The sequence below is a fragment of the Triticum aestivum genome, chromosome 4A (assembly GCF_018294505.1).
Source record: "Triticum aestivum cultivar Chinese Spring chromosome 4A, IWGSC CS RefSeq v2.1, whole genome shotgun sequence".
Classification (NCBI taxonomy): Eukaryota; Viridiplantae; Streptophyta; class Magnoliopsida; order Poales; family Poaceae; genus Triticum; species Triticum aestivum.
Genome location: NC_057803.1, coordinates 715,390,433 through 715,408,345, shown reverse-complemented (window position 1 = coordinate 715,408,345; position 17,913 = coordinate 715,390,433). Strand labels below are relative to the sequence as shown.

The following is a 17,913-nucleotide window of genomic DNA, read 5'->3' as shown; positions in this document are numbered from 1 at the left end:
CACCTCCCACAACAACAATAATTCATGAATCCAACGACAGAAGCCATGCGGCTACTCAAGTCGAGATCGAGACCGCCTGATCGATCCAGCAACCCGTGAGCACGCGGATTTTATATACCATCACGTCAGGAGCTGATGCAGCACAGCGTTGTGGCTCGTAGCCTCGTGGGTGAGACCGTGAGACAGCCAACTGAAGCGCGCAACAGCAAGGTGAAGCAAGCTCGGTAGCTATAGGATGGGGTCGTTGCCGCCGGCGGGCGAGAGGCCGCACGCCGTGATGATGCCGTACCCGGCGCAGGGCCACGTGACGCCGATGCTGAAGCTGGCCAAGCTGCTCCACACCAGGGGCTTCCACATCACCTTCGTGAACAACGAGTTCAACCACCTCCGCCTGCTGGGCGCGCAGCAGTCGCAGGCCGCCGTGGACAGGCTCTGCAGCCTGCCGGGGTTCCGCTTCGCCACCATCGCCGACGGCCTTCCGTCGTCCGACCTCGAGGCCTCGCGGGACACGCCCGCGCTGATCTACTCCACCATGACCACCTGCCGTCCCAGGTTCAAGGAGCTCGTCGTCAATCTCAACGAGGAGGCTGAGGCCTCCGGTGGCGCCCTGCCGCCTGTCACCTGCGTGGTGGCCGATAGCATCACGAGCTTCGCCATTAGCGTGGCGCGTGAGCTCGGCCTCCGCTGCGCCGTGCTCTGGACCGCCAGCGCCTGTGGTTTCATGGGCTACTACCACTACAAGGATCTACTCGACCGTGGACTCGTCCCTCTCAAAGGTATGATCTTGTTTTGTTGTGTTTCTCTTGTTTTCTTTTGAAGTATGTACCAGGTCGTTCTGCATGCCTAAATCTGTTGCAACTGATTTAAATTAGACGCAGACATAGTACTTGTTATAGAACAATTCAACTGATGGCAACATTACATACAAGTATAATTAAGTTGTTGTTGATGCAGAAGAGGCTCAGTTGCGCAATGGATACTTGGACACGATCATCGACTGGATACCGGCGATGCCCAAGGACCTGCGGCTGCGTGACCTCCCGAGCTATTTGCGCACCGTGGACCCTGACGACATCATGTTCAACTTCTTCATCCACGAGGTACCCGCCATGTCGCAGGCGTCGGCGGTGGTCATCAACACCTGGGACGAACTCGACGCGCCCTTGCTTGATGCCATGTCCAAGCTCCTGCCGCCCATCTACACAGCGGGGCCACTCCATTTGACGGCTCGCAACAATGTGCCGGAGGAGAGCCCCGTCTCCGGCGTTGGGTCCAACCTGTGGAAGGAGCAGGACGCTCCCCTCCGGTGGCTCGACGGCCGGCCGCCGCGCTCCGTGGTGCACGTCAATTTCGGGAGCACCACGGTGATGTCCAAGGAGCATATGCTGGAGTTCGCGTGGGGGCTCGCCAACACTGGTTACGCCTTCCTATGGAACGTGCGGCCTGACCTTGTCAAGGGCGACGTCAAGGCCGCACTTCCGCCGGAGTTCTATGCGGCAACTGAGGGGCGGAGCATGTTGTCGACATGGTGCCCGCAGCAGGAGGTGCTGGAGCACGAGGCCGTAGGGGTGTTCCTCACGCACTCTGGCTGGAACTCGTCGCTGGAGGGCATCTGCGGCGGCGTGCCGATGGTGTGCTGGCCCTTCTTCGCGGAGCAGCAGACCAACTGCCGTTTCAAGTGTACGGAGTGGGGCATCGGGATGGAGATTGGGGACGACGTGAGGAGGACCGAGGTGGAGGCCATGATACGGGAGGCCATGGAGGGGGAGCAGGGGCGGGAGATGCGGCGACGCGTGTTGGAGCTTCGCCAGAGCGCTGTGGCCTCCTCACGGCGTGACGGAAGGTCCATGCGCAATGTTGATAGGCTCATCAAAGAGGTGCTTCTGGCTTAACAAGCAAATTAGGCTGGTAAATAAATGTTTGGCGAGTCTAAAGCGTTTATTAAGAAGTAACCAATCCCTCTCCATTTTAAAGCTTCAGTCATGTTTTGGGTGATAACTTACATGGATTACCAAGATTTGTTATAAAGACGGTTGAAATACTACTTTGGACATTTGTAGCTTTATTCACATCTACTCCCTCCATCTCATAATGTAGGATGTGTACTGTCAAACAACGTCCTGCATTATGGGACGAAGGGAGTATGATTTACACTACACGGATGTTATTATACGCCAAGTATCAAAAATACTCATCAACACCCCAAATATACTTCGCTTTTACTCAGTGTTGGTTGACTGGACATCCCGCTTTCAAAAGCATTCAACCGAAATAATGAACTGGTTGTTTCTGAGCAGGAGTATGATTATGTGATGCATGAGGACCAACCATGCAACTTTGGATAGAAAGATGGGTAGACCGGAGGCTCTGGAACTCATGATCATGTATCGCCGTGCACCTCGAATCACATACGGAACTACTCTGCACACGACAGTTTAGAGCCGATTTGCGTTGATTTCTATCATAAAGTGATCTAATGGATGCTTTTGTCTATCGCGCAGAAATTGTGCACATAGCCGTCGTCTCTGTGGCACTGCTCAATCCCAAATGGCCCAAACTGTAACCAAAATGGTCACGAAATCAGCATGTTGTACAGAATCTAGCGGTGAGAAAATATGTCATTTTTCATATGGCTCTGTAGTTCTGTTCATTGCTGTAACCAAGTCTGGATCTACCATCTCCCATGCATAGTGTGACATAGTACAATCAATGAGCAAGTGCCTCCAAGATCCCATCGATCCACATGGTGCATAGTTGGCCGTCGACCCCATGTTGCGCTGAGATGAGCATATATAGAGAACGTGCGACTGGCTTTTTTTAACAGAGATATGCGGAAAGTGCGGCTGTAATTCTCGATGTAGGGCCTGCGTTTTTTGGAGGCTTCACGCATGTGCCGCCCACTTCGCTGTTTCTCCTCCATTTGAGATTCTAAACTAATTATAGATGAACTAGCTTAGAAACCGAAAAACTAGGGAAGGCAGCTTAGGGCATCTCCAACGCGGACTCCACCCGCATATGTCCGGATCGCGCGGTCCAAACTTGTTTTGTTATCCAACACGGACCTGTATCAGTTTGCTCGGGGATCTGGACACACTTTTATTCGCAAAACGGAAACAAAGTGGGGGAGGGGGTGTTTGCGTGCGTTCGGACTGCTGCCACGTCTGATTTTGACTGCCCTGGTCCACCCAAACCCCTCCCCGCTTGTGCGGGCTTCGCGTCGAAAACGGTCAGCGTCGCTCTAGAGCGGCAGTTCCACATTCACGCCGGACCAGAGCGGACGCGACCTTTCACTGCCGCCGACATTGAAGTGGCGCGCCGACCAAGAGAGCTCCGCCCGCGCCGCTTTCCGAATCACGTGACTGCTCTGCGTTCAAACGACACCACGGTTGTTCGTCACCCTACATTAATGACATGTGGTTGCCGAGAAATCTACCCCGGCGCCACCCGTCCATCCGTCCGCCGCCCATCATTGCCATCACCCGCTATGTAAACTCCAGCCCTGGTCATAGCCACAATCATTCTTCTCCGGTCCCTTTCTCCTCTCCGCACCACGCCCACCATGCCCTCATTGTGCTTCAAAGCCCTTTGGGACGGACTCTCGTCCAGGCATAAAGAAGGAGATAGCCTCCATTGCTGCCGGCTGGCAGGATGGTAGGCAGACGGATGCCGCGATGTCCCAATGCATGGCACGACCGAGGACGAAACAACGCCACCCTCCTCGCCGGTGCATGCTGATATCACCATCGATGAGGCACGTTCCCACTATATGGACATGGTGCGGGAGGAGCGGGAGGCCAAGTTCCTGGAGGCGTAGGCCAACCAGGCCTAAAACCTTTGTCTCCTCGACGAGCACCGGCAAGCGGAGAGCAACTCGCCGCCTGCACGGCCATCGCGCCGGACGCAGACAAGGCAGAGCAGGCAGTGCTGCTCGAGTCCTACCGCCCCGCCTGCGACATTTGTCGTGACCACTGGTGGTACCGCCATTATCAGGTGGAACTACATGCCGCCTATAAGGAGATGGACAAGGTGGCGGATGAGGTGTTCGGCAAGAGCGACGACAATGACATTGTCGGGTCTGCCAAGGCCGCGCCCGGCCGCCATGACCACGAAGCCGACACGTCTGCGGGCTCCAGCGCAGCGAGAAAGAGTAGTGCATGGTAGGTCACCGCCGCTCGGGTCCCAAGAAGGCCACCGCTATTCCCTCCCACTGAAGCCAAGCTTGGTGGACTTAATCGGTCAATTAGCCGCTCAGGCTGCGGTGGTAGAGGCTGCGGACGCAGAGCTAGAGAGCGCATTGGCGGAACTGGAGAAGGCGAAGGCAACAACCGGAGCTTCAATTCTCGAGGCTCATGCCGAGCATGAGGAACGGGCGCCGGCGATCATTTAGATTAGGTTTAGAATAGGGTTTAGTTAAAAATTGTCCAAAATGTAATGAATTTTGTCTGATTTCTATGAAAAATGTCTGTATTATAACCAATGTACTCCAGTTTGTATGAAAATCGGCCATGTTTCCATAAATTTTGCCTAGTCTGTTGAAATGCAGTTTGAAATGTGTGCGGACAAAATTGGATGACTGTCTCCCGCATCCATATCGACGGACTCGCAACCCAGTCCACATACGGATGCGGCAGAGAATTTACAGGCCAGCATTAGAGATGCAAGAAGCTGAGGAGGGGACAGACGCCAAAAGAACCAGTGTTCAATCAGTCCAATGTCGGAGGGATAGAAACCTATGCCGTCCAAAGATCATGTTGAAGCGCCCATCGAACCGCCGGCTCCCGTGAGCTAGGTTTCCTCCGTCCCTCCCCCCGCCGCCGCCGACCTTCCTAGGCCCCACCTCCGCCGGCCGCCCCCGCTCCCATCCCTCCCCCTCCCTCCTCCCGGATCTGCCCCGTGCCGCCTCCCTGGGAGGAGGAGCAGCTCGGACGAGGGGGGGGGGGGGTGGGGGCGGCGACGCCGACGATGTGCCTGCTGCAGCGCGAAGGCGGGAGCTTTACGGGCATGTAGATCCCGACCGGGCCTGTGGGCCCACGGGCCGGTGTGCTCCTACTATTTTGTCCGGTCGGCTACCGTCGTTGACGATCGTTGACGGTGGAGGTTGTGCCCTCCCGCGTGCCGACGGTGCTGCGGCCCCTAGTCCCGGCTCCTATTCCTTGTTGTGCAGACCTCACTTCGTGGTGCCGTGGTGAGACGGCGTGGATGCTTCTTGACCATGCTGGCGCAAGATGGTAGTCGGTTTGGTGGCAGGCTCTGGAGCATCCGAGGTGAAGGTTGGGATCGGGGGAAACCCCTATCAGCCTGTCCGACACCGACGCGGCGACGCCGGTCGGTGCCGCCGGACCTTCCTGGAGGGCGTCGGGGGCGACCCTTCCTCTCGCCTCGTCGTGTACCAGGGGAAACCCTTGACAGCAGCGTCGTCATCGTCGCGGTCCTTCTTGAAGGTGTTGATGGATACCGGTGCTTCGGAGCCTTGGAGCTTGGTGGGAGATCTTCGATGGGTGCAGTGGTCGTGAAGCTTCTTCATTTCCGTCGATCCGCCGTTGTCGGCATTCTTTTCTTTTGATGTTTCTCTTTCGTTTTTTTGTGTGATTGTGCTGCTTTGATCTCAGCACCTATCCTCGACTGTATTGGTTGGTTGCTTTATAATACAAAGCGCAGAAAACCCTTTTTTCGTGAAACCCATGCCGACATCTTCGTGGGCCGGCTCCACCATCGCCCCATTTGGCGGGCAGCGGGCGCGTGCAGCATCATTTAATTTGCTATCTATAGAGCCATTGTAGCCGCCAGCCGGAGATAGCAGCCCACGGGTTTGGTCTTCGGGCGGTTGGACCCAGATAAAAAGGTTGCAAACTGACAAAATTACCTCAACTTAATAAACATGCAAGTGGAGGAGTAGCACCTACCTCTGAAAGATTCGATTCATCAATGTTAGATCACATAATTAATAATTACAAAGTCTAATCACCCGTAAACGAATCATTTCAATATATAACAGAATAAAAAAATCGATGTAGAGTAACTTAACTACTAGTAACACAACGCATTTTAAGACAAGTTTATGGCATGTAGTTTTTTTTTCCGAAAAATAGTTTATGGCATGTAGTTAATAAGAAGAAAGGTGTTTAGAATAACATAATATGTTATCGTAACATAACACAATCAAAAGCAAATGAATCTACAATCTAACAAATGCAATCATTTATGATACTATTTTTATGTTACTTTGCACTATGAATGTACTAACATAAACTAGTGTGATATGCATGGGACGGGAACTGTTGCTCTCGGGTACCCGCGCACCCTATATGCGCCAAAAAAATAGTAACTTAAAAAAAGTTCAAAAAGTTTCAAATCTTCTTTAGAATCAAACATGATTAGGTATTGTACTTGTATAAAAAGTTTGGACAAGAAATGATTCCTATTGATTTCATGGCAAAAAAGTGAAGTTTATGACGATAATATATCGTGTATAGTACTTGTATATAACGTTTTTTTTACCGAATCTTCAACCCAGGTCATTCTCTAACGAATCTTTTTATACGACTACAATATTTAGTCATGTTTGATACCAAAAAAGATTTGAAATTTTTGAACTTCTTTTGAATTACTATTTTTTTTTGCATATAGCGTGCGTCGGTACCAGGTTCTCCTTGGTATTTTCCCATATGCAGACGCTAGTTTAAGTTATAGCTCACTATAACTAGCCTGAGGGGGTGTTTGTTTCCAGGGACTTTTTGGTGTAGGGACTAGAAAAAGTCCCTAGCAAACCAAACAGGATGGGACTTTTTTGGGACTTTTTGCTAAAAGTCCTTAGAAGCACCTCCTTGAGAGTCTTTTTCAAAAAGTCCCAGAGACTAGAAAAAGTCCTAGGACTAGAGAAACAAACACCACCTGAGTCATTGCCAGTGTCTCGAATCTCGATTGAAAAAAATTAATGCGTGCAGTTATTGATGTGTGAATCTGAGTCGATTTTCAGATTTAGAAAGATGCAATTCCGACAAGGTTAGACTGAATTATAATTAAGAAGTCTAACCTGTCAGAGACGAATCATTTCACTGTAAATCAGAATAAAGAATCGATTTGGTCGAACCAAGTGCATGAAGGCGCAGGTGTATTTGCATCCCGATTTCTTTTTTCTTTTTTTACTTCTTGACATAGTGTCCGGGATGGCCGGATCTCATAGGAATCACTGATTTGTGAAATTATTGCGTGAGCAAGATGGAATAAATGCATAGGCATTTAGAAAATCCGGAGTCCAGATCTAATAATTTTGAATAATTCAGCCACACATGGTTAGACTACGCCATAATTAAACAGGCTAACCACCCATCTACAAACCAGTTCATTTTTACAACATAATAAATATTGAAATTGATGGACATAAGAGCTTCAAGTGGCTATTTACGTGCAGCCTGACTTCTTGTTATATTCACCACTGGAATCACGAATTTTCCCAATTGCCACCTACAGTCCTCGAGCAAAATACGCTTGTCCGCGGCCACATGGTGCTCGTGGAGGTGCACAAGGTTGAATTGGCTCGGAGATGCTTCTGGCTTGAAACAAGCAAGCCGGTAAATAAATGGTTTGGAGAGTTCGAAGCATTTATTAGGACAACCAATCCTTCTCCATTTTAAAACTTCAGTCATCTTTTGGGTGATAGTTTACATAGATTACCAAGATGATGGAAATACCTTGGACATTTGTAGCTTTATTCACATATATGATTTACACTACAGAAAAAAATATTATATGCATGTCAACTATCAAAAATACTATACCTGAAAAAAAAACTATCCAAAATACTCTGCAAAGCCCCAAATATACTCGACAACCTCCTGCCGAGTGTTGCACTTGGTGAAGATGTTCAGCTTACACCATGTGGGCTGGACATCCCTCTGTCAATAGCATTCTACAAGATCTGTCAATAGCATGCATTCTGTTACTAGTCATAATGCAGCTAATTAATACAACTTATCAGTTTCCTTGTAATGGCCTGAGAACGAGAGGGGCCCGACGTACTCTATATAAGCCACCCCATAGCTCAGGAATAGGGGTTCATAATCTTTTGTAATCAGTCAGACACAGAGAAAAAAAAGCTCCAGAGCTCGAGACATAGGGCTGTTATCGCCACTAAGTGGGTCCAAACTCGTAAACCTCCATGTCACACTTGCGCCTAGCTAGATCCAGCCTACTTCGTACCCCCTTGCTCCGCTGTCGGAACTATCCCCACGATAGTTGGTGCTCACCATGGGACCGCGCACCTTTGTATTAAAATATAAATAAAAATCTGTTTTGGGATTATATTATCATATTACCTATTTTTGATATATCCCCAAAACCTTTTTTTTTCTGGCCTTCTCTAGGCTTTTGGCTGGGCTACGGGCGGGAATCTTAGGCATGCAGGAGCCTGGCCCGAATGTCAGGCTTCGGGCAAGGCCTGCTGGTTCGGGCCGCCCAAGCCCAAGTTTAGGATATGCCCAGTCCCATGCAGTACAAAAATGTTTCCACAATCGTCAAGCCTTGCAGTCACAGAAACTACGTTCGAGATGATTAAAGATTTGGTCTCCCATCATTAGCTAAGGAGGGTCTTATTGAGCATCATTGATAGCTAGTTGAGAGATAGTGTTTTCAATTTCTTTAGAGTTTATTTAATTTTACCTGAACAATTAGTTTCATTGGATTAATTGCTGCATTTTTTGTTGTATAGATTAAATCTTGGTAATTATATTTGTTGAATTGTTTGATCTAAATTGTAGTGGAGTAAATAAAAGAAAACATGACATTTTTTATGGTGACCGCATTGTGACGAGTATGTGTTTAAGCACAAGCTTAACAGCCTCTAAAAAGTTATGGAGCGTGTTCTACATGTGTTAAGTAAGCTGCGTACATAACACAAGCTTAGCCCGCGTTTTCTGTTTATATAACTCACTCGTTCCCTTACCTCCCACACACCTCCTCCACTATCCCCACTCTCAGCAGCAAACCAGTGTCCCGGGGGAAACGGAGCAGGTCAGAGCAGAGTCGTTGGCGGCGATGGCGCTCAAGGCCTCCTTCCCCGGTGAGCTCGCCGGCGCCACCATTCTCGAGTCCCCCAGTAGTGGAGCTTTCCGCCACCTCCGTCAAGGTTGGGTCCTTTGCCGGTCTAATTTCCCTTCCTTGTTTCTGGGATCGGCATGCTAATTTTCAGGTTACCTTCCATGCGGGCTTCCTGTACTCCAGTTCTTTCTTGCTAATCTCCACTCATTTTGCTTGATTGCTTCTGGTTTTTTGTTTACCCCATGTGGTAGAGTTGTATGGGGCGTTTAGGTAATTACTCTTCAGTTCCGAGGTGGCTGCATTTGTATGTCATGTAGTGCTCCTACTAGCTAGACATACGATTTTAAATTCCACTATGCAAAGATGGTGTGGTGAGGCAGCTGCTGGTGATATAAATTTATACAAAAAAGTCATCTCTTGTCAGTTGATATTTTCATGTGCCATGTTCGTTTTCGCGGTTCAAGATTTGAGAATATTCATAGTTAATATAGTCTGTCAGTGTGGCCACGAGAAAAATATAGTATGTCAGTGTCAGCTACTAAAACAAAGATAGTCCGTTCCCTGCAAAAAAAAAAGATAGTCTGTCAGTGTATAGATTTTATCTGTGCGGATTGTCAGTGTAAAGTTGCATTTTTTTACTCTGACGAGGCCTAAGAGGATGGTTAATAGTATAACCCGTAACCGATCACTATAGCCAACCTAATAGTCAGGGGCGTAGCCAGATTGGCTACCTAGTCGTGGAGAATTTTTTCTTTGTTGACTGTAGCTACAATACCTAATGTGCGTGCAAGGCTGACCTGGGCCGGAGGCAGATGTCGTGCTGCAACTTTATAGCCTGCTTTTATTCCTTCTTATCTAAAGAAAAAGGGCAGCCCGGTGCATATAGCTCCAGCTTGCGCAGGGTCCAACCACTTTAGATTTATAGTACACAGTTTTTACGTACATTTCTGCAAGAGACTATTTTCGGATTCTTGCAGCATACTTGCATTACCTTATTATACTTGCTATAACTGTTTGGCTGAGGACTTCTTTCAAAAGGCGGGATTTCCCTATAAATAAACCTTAGGATGACCGCCACGAATTTTCAGAAATTGATGCAACAACAATCAAGAAAAAAAGATGAGGTCGTGGTGGGTGGGTGGGGGGGGGGGGGGGTGTCCTCCACGTGAATTTGTCATAAAAAAAGGGCCAAACAACACCCCTGGGGCGTCATCGGATCGGAGCACAGTGCCTATGTAAACTTCAGTTTATAAAGTTTCTTTAGCATAGAGCGGAGAGATTTTTTGCCTATGTAAACTTTGGCTAGTGGTGTTGCTTTGTCATTTTACATTGACCAGACTTGTGCTTATTTCAGCCGTGGACTTCACGTTCCGAAAGACGGACAAAAGAGCAGCCTTCCTGAGAAGGACATGCTGTTTTATGCAGCAGGGCCCTTCGCCCGCCTGGCCTGGCCGAGCTGTCGCGGATCCTGCGAGGAGGTCATGGGATAGCCCAAAGCCCGTCTCAATCATCGGCTCAACTGGTTCCGTAGGAACACAGGTGAATGGATTAGCAAGATAAGACTTATGAAAGTTTGCAATGTACCATGTTCAGAACTTCAGATAGTAATAGTATTCATTTTCGAGTCTTTCTTGAGCTTGGTGCATCTATTTGGGAGATGTATTAACTTTTTTTTGAATGTTTTAGATGTTATAACTTTAGTTAGCAAACACTATAGTTGACATGTTCATCTGCTGGTAGTTAACAGTTTCTTCCTTTTCGTTTGCATAACTAAAAGACGTTGGCCATAGTTGCGGAGAATCCTGATAAGTTCCGAGTTGTTGCTCTTGCTGCTGGCTCCAATGTGACTCTTCTCGCTGATCAGGTACAATGATCTAATCTTGTGGGTATATGTTATTCCCTTTCCCCTTCTTTTAAATTCATATTGTGTTCATGTACTGTTATTAAATTGATGAAAGTCACCACCGATTTTAACAGGTGAAAATGTTCAAACCAAATCTGGTCGCTATAGGAAACGAGTCGCTACTTAATGAGCTAAAGGAAGCATTAGCTGACTGTGAGTACATGCCGGAAATTATTTCCGGGGAGCAGGGTGTCATAGAGGTAAGAAGACATTTCTTCTCTGATCCTATTCCCCTAAGGAATCGATGGTTTGCACTGAATCTCACAGATATTCGACTCTTCAATAATAGGTCGCCCGCCACCCGGATGCAGTTACTGTAGTTACCGGCATAGTTGGGTGTGCAGGACTGAAGGTAATCTAGATTCCCTATCTTACATATTTTCCTAGGTGCCTTCTTTTTAGTAGTTTTTTTGAAACAACTTTTTTGTAGTTTTAAGGCTTAAAGAAAATTGGTGGGCCCATCATGCCTCAGTTGTTCTACTTTTAGACTCTTCTCCAGTTATGGATCTTAGTAAATTATACTTCCTCCGTCCCAAAAGAAGTGACTCAAGTTTGTACTAACTTTGTACTAAAGCTAGTACAAAGTTGAGTCACTTATTTTGGGACGGAGGGAGTATGTAGCCAAATAAAATTATGTATGCTTGCCGAAGTTACTATGAAGGGCATCTAACATATGCATTTATTCTAGCACAACTTAGCTTACTGAGTGCACTGTGTTATTTTGTTTGTGTATGTCAGCCTACAGTCGCAGCAATTGAAGCTGGGAAAGATATTGCATTGGCGAATAAAGAGACACTCATCGCAGGTGGTCCTTTCGTGCTTCCGCTTGCGCACAAGCACAATGTGAAAATACTCCCCGCTGATTCTGAGCACTCTGCAATATTTCAGGTGCATACCATTGATAAAATAATTACTTCTTCTTCAGTTATATTTTTCACCATGATGTAAGGTTGGGGTAGTTTGGTTAAGTGGGTCAAAAGAACTTGTTGGCGAGATTTATGTTGCTATGGTTTAAGTTCGTTAATATTTTGAATTTAACTCTGTTGCTCCTATTCTCTAGTGTATACAAGGCTTGTCTGAAGGATCACTTCGTCGCATTATTCTGACTGCCTCTGGTGGTGCTTTCAGGTAAGTCCGGTATCATGTGTATAATACATGTTTTACTCTTGGAAGCATTATACTCCATCTTATATCACTTGATGATGTCAGGGACTGGCCAATTGAGAGGCTGAAAGATGTACAAGTTGCTGATGCTTTGAAGCACCCAAACTGGAAAATGGGGAAGAAAATCACAGTAGATTCTGCTACATTGTTCAACAAGGTCCTTAGAAACTCCACTTTATGTTAAAATTTACTTCTTTTCTGTGTATGTCTGTTTAATTATTATACCGTCAATTTGATTCTTGCAGGGTTTAGAAGTTATTGAGGCACATTATTTGTTTGGTGTTGAATATGATGACATCGAGATTATGATTCACCCGCAGTCTATCATACACTCTATGATTGAAACAAAGGTGAGCCCTACAACACAGTCATAATTTTTTCTTCTTCTTCTTTTTTTTTGCAGGGTATAATTTTTTCTTCTTATAAGAGGCATATATTCTGAAGGACACTGTAACATGCACACATCATCCTGATACGGTGCTTATTGTTTATTCTCGCTTGCTCTATTAGTACCGTTAGCGCACGGGATTAGTAGAATCGGAGGTTTATGTCCTTTCAGGTCCTTGAGACTGATATGCTAAATTGTTTTACAAGAATTTACATATGGCTTAATGTGAGCTTCGAAATGGTCTATTATTATAGAGTCAAGTATTCATGAAGTTCTATTATTTCCTCAGGATTCATCCGTCCTTGCTCAGCTGGGAAGGACAGACATGCGGCTGCCTATCCTATACACCTTATCTTGGCCAGAAAGGGTCTATTGCTCTGAGATCACCTGGCCCCGGCTAGATCTTTGCGAGTATAAGCACCATCCTAGCTCCACAATTGTTTTTCAAAAATGTCCACTTAAGAATTTCCGAGATACTTTCTTGGCTAATTGCAGATGTATAATGCAGGTTGGGCTCGCTGACATTCAAAGCTGTCGACAACGTGAAATACCCATCGGTTGATCTCGCATATGCAGCAGGGCGAGCTGGGGGCACCATGCCGGGAGTTCTGAGTGCCGCTAATGAGAAGGCCGTGGAGCTGTTCATCAACGAAAAGTAAGATTCTTATCTCTTTTATATAAAGCATTGCATAATGGATGCCCTTGTTCTGACTTTGTTTCGGCATGCCTTTTCTGCTGCTAGCAGTATTACAATAAAAATTTGTTTGGTGTCAACCAAAGTTCATGAAAATTCTTTGGGTGTTCTGACTTGAAAGGAGAATGTATGTCCTAAAATCTACTCCCTTCGTTTCAAAATAGATGACTTAATTTTGTACTAACTTTATACTAAGGGTGAATGTGTAAAGTTAGTACAAAGTTGACTCATCTATTCTGGAACGGAGGGAGTAATATTCTCAGGCACTTTGAACCATAACCTACACATATGCGACGGGTTATAATAACTCCACGGAATCTTGATTTCACAACCGATTAACATAGCGTAGACTAAGTTTGGCCTACCTACTGTTGGATATTTGTTGCGATATGAGCTGTTAAACGAACATGGACATAAAACCAACAAGTCCTCATCTATCTCCTATGTTTGTTACTTGCAGGATCAGCTACCTGGACATCTTCAAGGTGGTGGAGATGACGTGCGATGCGCACCGCAACGAGCTGGTGACAAGCCCGTCGCTCGAGGAGATCATACATTACGACCAGTGGGCGAGGAAGTTCAGCGCCAACCTACAGCCATCGTCATCTAGGCGGAGCACTGTTCTGGTGTAAGGCCGCATTTGGGAAGAGGAACGTTTTCGATGTATTTTGGTATTAAAAATATTACGCAATACAATATAATATAGCCTAAAATATAATAATAAAATTTTAAAATATTATTGGGAAAGGATGATTTGTCCTTTGTTCCTAATTAATACTTTTTTAAAATATATAACTAGAAGTCAAAGCGTAAAGAATGTGTGAAGAGTGCTTTTATTGCAACACTAAAATGGACAATTTGCTTGGTCTTGAAGAAACAAAACTGATGGAAAAAATGCTTATCGATTGGTTGCAATGCAAGTGGAAGGTAAGAAAGAGAAGCCGAGGAAAAAAAATACGTATCTACGCGCAACAGTACTCGAAGTTCCAGAGCGCATGGGGACGGAGCAAACGGGGCAAGAGCAGATGGACCAGTACTTCCAACAGCAATGGCAACTGAATACCCAGAGGTGGTCATGATCCTGGTAGGGGTCATGTCGTCCGTCGCCAACCGCGGCCTCCCGCGCAAGCGTGATTGAAGGCTCGACCAAGCGCTCTGGACCCCAACTGGTCGTCTTCCGCTCATCGTTAGGTAGACCCACGATGCCATGAGTGTAGGTAATAGTCGGGCTTTCTTCGCGACAACCGGCATCATTGATCAATTCTCAAGCACATCAGTGAGGGTCCTTCTATGGCTTGTCTTCATGCCCATCGATTGTGCAGCTCATGTCGGATCATAGCACTTCGGCGTTGGAGGTGATTTAGTTGGCGCACAATAGCAAGATTCATGCTTAGTTGTTGGATTTTAATTGCACAGTTAGTCATGTGTCCTAAGTCATGCTATGGTAGTGAATTTTCTTACTTGAAACTGAGATGTGAAATGTTGCAAAATCACTTGGTTAAAATTCATGACTAAGCAATATCAAAAAAGGGGGAAATGAGACACTCTCTATTGGACGGTCCAAAGTTTCAGACATTAAATGAATCCCCTGTTAGTTATAAGAGCAACTCTGGCAGATCCGGTAAAACACGCGTCCCGCAAAAATCGTTTACGGGCTCCTCTAAAACTTTTTTACCCTACCGCGAGCCCTCCGGCAGAACAGATCTCGTAAACCCGTTCTGTCCTGCCGGAGGGCTCGTGGTACCGCAAAAAAGTTCATAGCTTTGTAAATTATGGGTTTTCAACATTGTTAACCGGATGGAATCATAATATAAATTAAATATATGAATATAAATGATCCAAAAAGCAACTCACAACACAACAATCTGTCTCATTACTACAAATGTTTGAATTTGAATTACTATTACAACACTAAATTGTCCAAATCACACACAAATACAAATGAATAAAAAGGGGAATCTATCCCCATAGAGTTTCCAACGATGCTCAATAAGATCATGCTTGAGTTGGTGGTGTGAATCACGGTTCTCGATCTTCCGGTAGGTCCCGGGAAATGCAGTGATCTCATCTTTGTCCCTGGCAGGTTTCTGAGGGTTTTCTTATCCCAGAAGCGAGCGGGACCTTGAACAATGGCAAACTGAGCTTACAAGTTGCAACACGCCAAATGCCCTCCCAACATCCTTTCAGCAAGCTTCTTGTGCTTCTGCAAAAATATTGTGTTTCTTGTCTTTGGTCTCGCTAATGGTCTTCACAAATGTTGATCATGAAGGATAAATACCGTCGGCAAGATAGTACACCATGATATAGTCATGGCCATTGGCAGTATAGTTGCAAGCGGGAGCTTTGCCACTAGCTTGCTGAGCAAATAGATGAGATCGCTGCAAGACATTGAAATCATTGCGAGACCCCTGCAAACCAAAGAAACAATGCCAAATCCATACATCATGTTAGGCCACATCTTCAAGCACAATGGTGGGTTCATGTTTGTGGCCGTTGTATTGCCCTGACCAAGCCACTAGACAGTTCTTCCACCTCCAATGCATGCAATAAGTACTACCTAGCATGCCCGGCCATCCCTTGCTTCATTCATTGCCATAAGCTTCTTTATGTCTTCCTCGTTTGGAGCTTGAAGGTACTCCGGACCAAAAATCTGGATCATTGTCTTTGCAAAGACATGGATTGACTTGATGGTGGTATCTTCTCCAATACGAAGATATTCATCCGTGTAGTCGGCGGGAACACCATATGCAATCACTGTCATCGCCTTTTGATATGCACTAAAGCCAAGCAAAAAAGTGGCATTCCTACACCGAGTAAAAAAATGGCAATTCTGCTCGCAAGCTTCCATGATGCGCAAGAAAAGAAACCTACGCATTCGATATCGCCTACGAAATAGGTGAGCCGGATATGTCGGTACCTCTGTGTAGTAGTCCTTCATGAGCATCTTGTCACCGAGAGCTCGGTTGCATGGAATGCATAGCCGGTCAACCATGGATCCACAATGTTTTTTATTCGAGCCATTCTTAAATTCGTTCACGAGATGCAACAAAACTATATTGTCAACATCATCGTTGAGGATCATCTCTTCTATGTCTGAATTATCCAACGAAGACGAAGAGGACGAACTCCAATCCATCTAAAAAAATGCATGCCCATGAATTTAACCCGAACCTCACCTATCAAAATTGAATGAAAATAACCAGGAAATGCATAGGCGGGCATTGAACGTACCTTCCCTGAAGCAAAGCCGGATGCCCCTTCTTCTTCCCGGCAGGGGAAGCAAAACCGTCAGCCTTTTCTTCTCCCCCACCGTTGAAGCAAATCCAGCCAAAAACTCCTCCGGCGCGCGCGGGCTACCCCGACCAATTCCAAGGCTCACTGGCTCCTGAACCAACTAGATCCACCGGCTACAAGGTTGCATGCCAATCTTTGGGGCGGATCCATGGTGCCGGCAATGGCCGCGAACCTGCAGACACGGTGCGGGGCGGCCGAGCTAACGGGAGGTGTGTGCCAGTCTGGGGCAGCAAGAACCGGCAGGGAGGTGCAGCAGCGGGAAGTGAGGTGGGAACGGAAGTGGGCGAAAAGCTTGTTCGCGCCAAGCAAAGGGGGCCCGACAAAAACAGGCACTCCTCCCGTTGATATGGTGGAAATGGGCCGTGGTTTGGAGGACCCCTCAAAAAATTCTGAAATAGGCAAATATAAGTGATCTACTCGGGCTTGTAAATTCGCCTCTGTCCTGTAAACAGGCGGTTATTTTACCGGATGGCCCGTTTTATATGATCTGCTAGATTTGCTCTAACCTCTTTTGGACGGTCCAAAGCCTTGTGTTAGAACTGATTCACTATTGTACTTCTCAAATCTTTTGAACGGACAAATCTTATAATGGAATCAATAAACTTTCAGCAGGTTAATGAGTAAGAATAGGAAGGTGCTGCCTCTCTGTTATAAAGGTGTTGGGCTCCAAGTGAAGAGGTTTCTTGAAAGTAGCAATTTTGCCTCAAGTGGTTGGATGACCTTGAGGTTTATCGAACCAGTATGACAGCTTGAACTATAGCCAATAATGAGTACTCTATCCTTTCCAGTTTATAGGGCTCAATTCAAAAATCTCACCAACCAAGGTAGATGATATGAGTGGTGGAATAAATTTTACAGTTTGCAAAAATAGTCAATTAATACGCTCGTTTCCCTGAAAAATTATGTTTACCAATGCATTCATGCATGACTAATAAATAACCAAGAACTTTTACTTACATTGGTCAGTTTTCCCTTAATCCTTGCATGCAGCGACTTAATGCACCTCGATATCTAAGCGTGTGATGGGGAGCAATAGAACGGAACAACACAAAAATTTATATAAGCTATGTAAACCGGAAAGGAGGTATTGCCTCCACAGAATTACAAAACTTGTCTTGGTCCCTAGCGTAGATCCGGTCCTAACATTTTGAAGGCCCTAGTGCAAATTTGGTTCTGTGAGCTGATATCAACACATGTCTTGTCGGTCGCCGCTACACGCTGCCACGACAAGTCCATGATATACTAAGTTTAGACATGACTTGTTTTTTCATGACAATACAGTAATTTCAAACAATACAAAAGGCTCACTATGTTTTACTATCTACGTACACATAGCAGTTTGGACAAAAAACAGAGGCCCTCCATGCAAGAACAAGAGAGAAATCCGACAAGATAGTATGAGAGAAAATGAGCAATATAGAATCATCATGTGCT

The 17,913-nt window shown here is 46.2% G+C and overlaps 2 protein-coding genes across 3 annotated transcripts; both read left to right on the top strand.

The window, feature by feature from the left end:
• The first annotated feature begins 39 nt into the window (after positions 1-39).
• LOC123088307 (7-deoxyloganetin glucosyltransferase) lies at positions 40-2,044 on the top strand. 2 transcript variants are annotated; one of them, XM_044510502.1, is made up of 2 exons: positions 40-776; positions 958-2,044. In XM_044510502.1, exons 1-2 carry the CDS (start codon positions 236-238, stop codon positions 1,890-1,892), a joined length of 1,476 nt encoding a protein of 491 aa, XP_044366437.1. In that variant the 5' UTR covers positions 40-235; the 3' UTR covers positions 1,893-2,044. The 2 variants fall into 2 exon arrangements, with proteins under 2 accessions (XP_044366437.1, XP_044366436.1); XM_044510501.1 differs by having other exon boundaries at positions 50-776; positions 955-2,044.
• A 6,842-nt stretch (positions 2,045-8,886) lies between these two features.
• Positions 8,887-13,932, top strand: LOC123083354 (1-deoxy-D-xylulose 5-phosphate reductoisomerase, chloroplastic). Its single transcript, XM_044505417.1, has 12 exons — positions 8,887-9,124; positions 10,391-10,575; positions 10,814-10,900; positions 11,014-11,139; positions 11,229-11,291; positions 11,678-11,827; positions 12,000-12,067; positions 12,149-12,260; positions 12,349-12,453; positions 12,781-12,902; positions 13,000-13,146; positions 13,646-13,932. The coding sequence occupies exons 1-12, from the start codon at positions 9,034-9,036 to the stop codon at positions 13,815-13,817; spliced, it is 1,428 nt and encodes a 475-aa protein (XP_044361352.1). The 5' UTR covers positions 8,887-9,033; the 3' UTR covers positions 13,818-13,932.
• The last annotated feature ends 3,981 nt before the right edge of the window (positions 13,933-17,913 follow it).

Excerpts from the sequence above, each read along its gene's own strand:
- LOC123088307 (XM_044510501.1), top strand. The coding sequence starts at position 236 with ATGGGGTCGTTGCCGCCGGCGGGCGAGAGGCCGCACGCCGTGATGATG. Across the intron at positions 777-954 it reads TGGACTCGTCCCTCTCAAAG|AAGAGGCTCAGTTGCGCAAT; the intron begins GTATGATCTTGT and ends TTGTTGATGCAG.
- LOC123083354 (XM_044505417.1), top strand. The coding sequence starts at position 9,034 with ATGGCGCTCAAGGCCTCCTTCCCCGGTGAGCTCGCCGGCGCCACCATT. Across the intron at positions 12,068-12,148 it reads GCCTCTGGTGGTGCTTTCAG|GGACTGGCCAATTGAGAGGC; the intron begins GTAAGTCCGGTA and ends TGATGATGTCAG. Across the intron at positions 12,261-12,348 it reads CTGCTACATTGTTCAACAAG|GGTTTAGAAGTTATTGAGGC; the intron begins GTCCTTAGAAAC and ends TGATTCTTGCAG.